Consider the following 6,709-nt stretch of genomic DNA (forward strand, 5'->3'; position numbering starts at 1 on the left):
TCTTAAATGATTTAATACTGTATGCATTAAATACTTCAGACAAACAAGTTCACTGAAAATTATATCAGGCAAAAGCTTAATGCAAGTACAAATTCAATCTATACGGATTACCTCAACAATTAACATAGAATCCGTATCGAAAATACACAGAAAATATGAGCTCGTGAAAAAGCCTATTGTACAACAAAGCGGGGTAAAATTGAGACCCCTCTTCTGTATACTGTGTGCCAGGTACTAGCAAGGAGAAAGTGAAGGAAACAAAATCCACTGCAAGATGTCACATACTGTGCCATGTACTAACAATCCAGCATGCAATATAAACCAAGACAAATGGACCTTTCTCTCATGGTTCTGATTCTGCATCTTCAAGGCTATTGTAGAATTGTCAAGTTAAATTCAGTTTAGAAGAGTTATGCTATTTCTGCTCCAACAAGATATCAGCAACTTTGAAGCACCTTCGTAGTAACAAAACTGGCCGCAATGAAAGGAAAAAACATTGCAAGCCACGTATGAGATGTGAATCAGAAAATTACAGATCACCTTCCATTCCACCACTCAAGCTCAGATATCAGCAGTTTCAACCCCAAAACACTCAACATCCAAGGCTTTTCATTATGTTCGCCAGTTCTTTGATCACGGCTCCAGGATCAGCATGTGATCCAGCAAGGTTGATTGCATGATACTCTAATCCTCTCCACCGCGAAATATAAGCAAAATGTGGTCGTCTGTAATAGCTGCTAATGATCTCCAGAATCACAGTTTTAGGCAATGCAGATACTATATGAGTAAGACCAGCACCGTGGGCACCAATGATGACCGATGCATCATGAATGGCTTGAACCTGATCCTTCATAGACATGTGAGCAAACAATCCGTTGACAAGGTTAATTTTACACCCTTTATAATTGGATGCCCAGCTCTTCAACGAGTCGAAGACTTCTTGCTCGTTACTTAGTCGTGATTCAAGTTTTCCACTGTGACGTGGATGAGCTAAATAATCTTCGCGACGAACAAAGAGGACATTATGTCCAGCGAGTGATTTTCCATCATGGTTTACATTTAAAGGTAGCCCAAAAGCTGCTCTGACCATTTCTCCAAACTCAGAAAGGCGCGCGGTTTTGTGGTCATTAGGGTTTTGCAATAGTTCTTGTGCAGGAGCTCCATAACAATCTATATGTTCTGAAAGCCCTCTAAACATTGCCGTCTCATATCCCAAGGGTGAGAGAATAGCATGATGAAAACAAACTGAACCACTGAAGCTCTTAGCATATCTGACGCTTGAGAATAAGGCTTTCCATGTCTCTTCAAGAGGAGCCTGAATGTTTTGGAAGAAACTAATAAATTAACATCCAATTTCCATATTTGTCAACAAGGTAAGCAAAACTAACCAATAAATAAAACATAATTACATGTTTGTTCATATAATTAATGAAGAAGGATGAACACAGTTATATTTAAGCAACGCAATTTAACTTGCAAACTTAAAAATGCAAAAAATATCAAACACTGGAGTCAAACAAAAACTCAATAATAATCATGTATTGATACTTAACAAGAGGGCTTCTATTTGACTTGCAAGTTTAGAAGATTATACTTTGGATTGGTTGTGTACAACTACAAAGTACCAAAATTCAAACCCTCTTTCCTAACAAAATACCAAAATTATTCTACAGGCTTTGGAAATGCAAAAATAAAAGGGGAAGGTAGAAAATTTAAAAAAACTAGATCAATTTGTCATGCAATATTTTAGATTATAATAATTATTTAATCTAAAGTTTCCAACCAAAAAGGTTCAAGAAATGCAAAGATATACTTCAACTATTGATTATTTTTATTTAGATCTGGAAACCCAGTTTGGTCCAATCAGTTCCTTTTATCAATCAACAACTAGTACTTGTTAATTTCAAATTTAGTTACAAAAATTACCCACGTAGTTAATAACCTCTTCCTAAATTCTTCATATCTCAGCAGTCCTTTTCAATTTTTGTATCTCAAAATCATACATTTCATCTCCATTTTAGGGTGCTTAATCAACAGCTAATGCCAAAAAGTCTTTGAAGAGGTCAAATTTATGCAAACCAACAGAACCAAAGTAACTGCACCCTTGTCATTTTTTATGTTTTTATAGGATGCAAACCAGCATCATTAAAACATTGAAGGTAAATCAAACAAATTAACAAAGGTGATCAAGCATACCTTACAGTGGCCATCAACAAAGATCACATGAGGTCGATTAGGCAGAGCGGTGACTCTAGAAGAAACATAAGCACTGTACCAGTCTGTAACAGTGTGAAAAAGATTAGCATACTCAAAGCGTGTCACCAGAAGTGTTGGTTCCTCAATCCACTGACAAGTAGAAAACCTCATGTCAAAAGCACAGAAAAATAAAAGTAGTATAAAGAAACATAACAATAAGACTACAGTAAATTATGTCAAGAGGAGAAGACAATTGTGAAAATTAAAAGCTAAAACAAAGTGAGAAACTATACAAGGAATAATAAGTTTTATCAATTGAATATCTCATACACATTTATTATAGAAAGAAGAGAATGATTGCATCTCGAAGGGAGTCTCTTAATCCCTAAGCTTGATATAGAATATGGACACTCTTTTGGTGTTCTGTTCAAGGTTTTTTTTTCTGGGGAATTGCTATCTCTAATAAGCAGAAAAATTGGCAGGACATGCAGCATTCTTAATTTGTTCGCTAGTTGCACTCTCCCTCTTATCTCTCAAAATAAATAACTTCCCTTTCCTATCAAATAACCGATCTTACCCAATCATTGAATTAAACCCCCCACTTGTTCAGAAAAAAACAAAACACACTTATTTCCCCCCTAAAAGTGAACTCAATTTAATGATTCTTTTAGACTCGGACAAGGTAATAGATTAATAATGAATCACCATAACAAAGTCCAACTCAGAATAAAAAAAGGAAAACCAACACCCAAAGTCATAAACTCCACAAGAATTCCAACTCAACTCAAGCACCACTCGTAGACACTCACATCACGAAAGTCACAAACAAAACCCAATAAAACCTCAAACTTTCTCCGGATCAAAATTAGAAACCCTACCCCAACCCCAAACACCCACACAAACAAAACCATAAAACTCAAAACTTTCCACTCCCCTCACCTAATCACGCTCAAAATCCTTTCCTCACATGATCCAAACGTTGCTAATCAAAATCCCACATGATGTGTCTCGTAACATCACTCATAAACACTCACATCACCAAAGCCACAAACAAAACCCAGAAAATAATAATAATAAAAAACCGTCAAACGTTATCCAGACTAAGGAAAGAAAGATGAAGAAGGCAAAGGCGAGATCATGTTTGTTCATTGGTGTTTCACAAATGATATTCATCAGAATCATGACTCTTAAATCATCCAAAGCAATTTGGGATTATCTGAAAGAGGAATACGCTGGAAATGATAGAATACTAAGCATGCAAGTGCTGAATTTAAGGAGAGAATTTGAGCTTCAAAGGATGGAAGAGTCAGATACAATCAAAGAATACTCAAACAAATTGTTGGGTATTGCCAACAAGATAAAGTTGTTGGGAAGTGATTTTACTGATTCGAGAATTGTAGAGAAAACTTTGGTAACGGTGCCGGAGAGGTATGAAGCATCTATAACTTCATTAGAGAACACAAAGGATCTGTCGAAAATCACATTGACAGAAGTGCTACATGCCCTGCAAGCTCAAGAGCAGCGAAGGTTGATGAGGCAAGATCGTGTTGTCGAAGGTGCTTTGCCCGCCAAACATCATGAAGTTGATGAAAGCAAAAAGGATTTTTTCAAGAAGAATCAACCAGCAAGCAGCGAAAATAGTGCAAACAACCAAAACAAAGATAAGGATAAAAAGAAAAATTATCCACCTTGTCATCATTGTGGCAAAAAAGGTCATGCACCTTTCAGATGTTGGAGGAGACCAGATGCAAAATGTAACAAGTGCAACCAGATAGGACATGAAGCGGTGATCTACCCTAACAAAAATCACCATGATGAGGGAGCTCAGATTGCTAATCAAGAAGAAAAGGACCAACTGTTTGTGGCCACATGTTTCTTGAGTAGTGAATCAAGTGAAAGTTGGTTGATTGATAGTGGTTGTACGAACCACATGACATATGATAAGACTTTATTCAAAGATTTGAAGCCAACTAGTGTCTCAAAGGTTAGAATTGGGAATAGTGGCTATATTCCAGTAAAAGGAAAAGGAATTGTTGTAATTTCAACGTGTTCAGGTACCAAATTAATATCAGATGTATTTTATGTACCTAACATTGACCAAAACTTGTTAAGTGTAGGTCAATTAATTAAAAAGGGGTTTAAAGTGTCCTTTGAACATCAACATTGTTTTATCTATGACATTGTTGGCCGGGAAGTTCTAAAAGTTAAAATGAAAGGTAAAAGCTTCTCATTTGATCCAGCAGAGGAGGAGCATACAACCTATTTCACTCAAGTCACACCCACGGATTCAAGCACAAGAGACTTGATAATTGTCATCTTGAAAGAATGTTAAACATGAAAAAAAGGAAATATGCAAAAGAAAATTTGAAGAAGTTTCAAATGGAGGAATGCAAATCTGCTAGCACACTAATGAATCAAAAGGAGAAGTTCAGAAAAGAAGAAGGTGTTGATAACATTGATGAAGGATATTATGAGAGCTTGATTGGATGTCTAATGTATCTCACTTCAACAAGGTCAAACATTCTATTTTCTAAAAAGAACAAAACTGGAATTTTTGTTGACAATCAAGTAGCCATTGCTATTGCAAACAATCCCGTGTGTCATGGGAAGATTAAACATTTCAACATCCAGGTTTATTATTTGATAAAAATGCAACAAAGTGGAGAAGTGAACTTAATTTACTGCAAGTCTAAAGATCAATTGGCTGACATGTTTACAAAGTCACTACCTATCAACAAACTTGAACTCAAAGAATTGGAGTTTGCAGTTCCAAAAGCAAGGAGGAGTGTTGAAGATATACTTTTGTAACTGCATAATATTTTATTTTTCAATTTTTAAAATAGGATTTAGTAAATAAGTTGGTTTCTTATATTTTAGGAGTAAGTCAATTTTAATGGATTAGCCTAGTCGATAAGTGGTTCCTATCTTTAAGGAGCAAGTTAGTTTTAATATTCTGTTTTGCTAATATCTTGTTATCTAATTAGTTTATCTTTTGCTATTTATTGTATCGCTGAGAACAATTTGAATTAGAATAGAATAATTCTATTTCTTCTGCATACTGATTGTCTCTCTTCTCTTCTCTATTTTTTGTAATTTCCTCCTCAAAACCAACAATTAGAAACCCTAATACCAAGTTTTAAAAAAGGTTTGCAACCAGTTGAAGCAACATCAAGGTTTTAGGGTGCTCGCGAGGCTGAATCTGCCGCACTTATCCACAGTTTCTCATAATATACATGATCATCACATTCAAAATCCTCCCCCTCCCCCCATCCGAATCTTGCTAATCAAATCCAGCATGGTGTGTCCGATAACATCATCGTAAAGACTCACATCACCTCACCAAAGCCACAAACAAAACCCAGAAAAAAAAGAAGAAAAAAAACTCAAACTTCTTCCAAAATTAGAAACCCCCAGCAACTAATGATCAAAAAAAGAAACCCCCCTACAACTAAGGTTTTAAAATATTGCAGCCGCAATGTCAAGGTTTTTAAGTGTCCGTGACCACAATTGAGTCCACATCAGTCACAATTTCCTACAATATAAGTAAAAAAAAACGCAGAAAAACCGCAACTGCGACTCCAATTTAAAACCATGTACACAAAAACCCAAACACCAAACCACACACACCCACATAATGAAAACTCAAACTTTCTCCGTAGTCCAAAATTAGAACCCCTAAACACAAACACCCACATGATCAATCAAAACCATGAAAAATTCAAACTTTGCACTGCTTTCTCACCTCATCACATTGAAAATCCTTCCCTCTCACGATCCGAATCTTGGCGATCAAATCCCGCATGGTGTGTCTATCAATCCCTCCCCTTGGCACATACTCATCCAAAAACTCTTGGTCAACCAGAACCTTCCGGTCAACGGCGACCTCACCCCCGTCAACCTGAAACGCACCGTTTTGAAACACGGGCATCTCCTCGTCCTCCGTGCGCCCCATAACCGCCGCCAAATCCTCGCCACCCTTCGCCATCGTGATTTTCTCCGGCGCCATGCGCAGCCTCCCGCCCTCGCACACCGAGCTCCGGAGCGCGTCGTTGTGGTGGCACCGGAACCACCCCGCGCCGCCGCGGGGAAGGAGGGCGTCGCGGCGCCGCGTGAAGCCGTTCCCGAAGTAGGCCTCGCAGGAGTGGGATCGCGCAGAAGTGGTCCAGGGGAGGTAGGAAGGGAGAATAGGCCATGGCTTTGAAGAGTGAGGTTCGTGTGAAAAGGGTGTTAGGTATGTGTCTGGTTCGAGTTCTGATTTTTCTTTTTCTTCTGAAGGAGAAGAATAAGAGGGTTTGTGGGTGAAGTAGAGGGAGAGATAGAGGGAGTTGAGGACGAAGAGGAACAAGAGGGTTCGAATAAGCAACGTGGTTCTTTTGTTCATGGTTTCTTCTTCTTCTTCTCACTCACTCCCACTCCTACTCTTACCCTCACTTTCTCTCTCTTGTTTTTCTCTCTCTACGGTAACCACGACAGAGTTTGTGTTGTGGGGCGAAGAGGGAAGGAAGGAAGGAGA

The 6,709-nt window shown here is 38.0% G+C and overlaps 1 protein-coding gene across 1 annotated transcript; it reads right to left on the bottom strand.

Annotated features, from left to right (window-relative positions):
* Positions 1–34: 34 nt before the first annotated feature.
* LOC114396417 (beta-1,2-xylosyltransferase-like) lies at positions 35–6,709 on the bottom strand. Its single transcript, XM_028358387.1, has 3 exons — positions 5,939–6,709; positions 2,197–2,346; positions 35–1,315 (listed from the first exon to the last, which is right to left on the bottom strand). Exons 1-3 carry the CDS (start codon positions 6,575–6,577, stop codon positions 593–595), a joined length of 1,512 nt encoding a protein of 503 aa, XP_028214188.1. The 5' UTR covers positions 6,578–6,709; the 3' UTR covers positions 35–592.

Source organism: Glycine soja, chromosome 18 (genome assembly GCF_004193775.1).
Source record: "Glycine soja cultivar W05 chromosome 18, ASM419377v2, whole genome shotgun sequence".
Taxonomy (NCBI): domain Eukaryota; kingdom Viridiplantae; phylum Streptophyta; class Magnoliopsida; order Fabales; family Fabaceae; genus Glycine; species Glycine soja.

Bases quoted from the DNA above. Each gene is read 5' to 3' on its own strand.
- LOC114396417 (XM_028358387.1), bottom strand. From the start codon at position 6,577: ATGAACAAAAGAACCACGTTGCTTATTCGAACCCTCTTGTTCCTCTTC. The intron at 2,347-5,938 runs GTGAGAAAGCAG...TCTACTTGTCAG, and splicing joins AGGATTTTCAATGTGATGAG to TGGATTGAGGAACCAACACT. The intron at 1,316-2,196 runs GTATGCTTGATC...CAAAACATTCAG, and splicing joins TTGTTGATGGCCACTGTAAG to GCTCCTCTTGAAGAGACATG.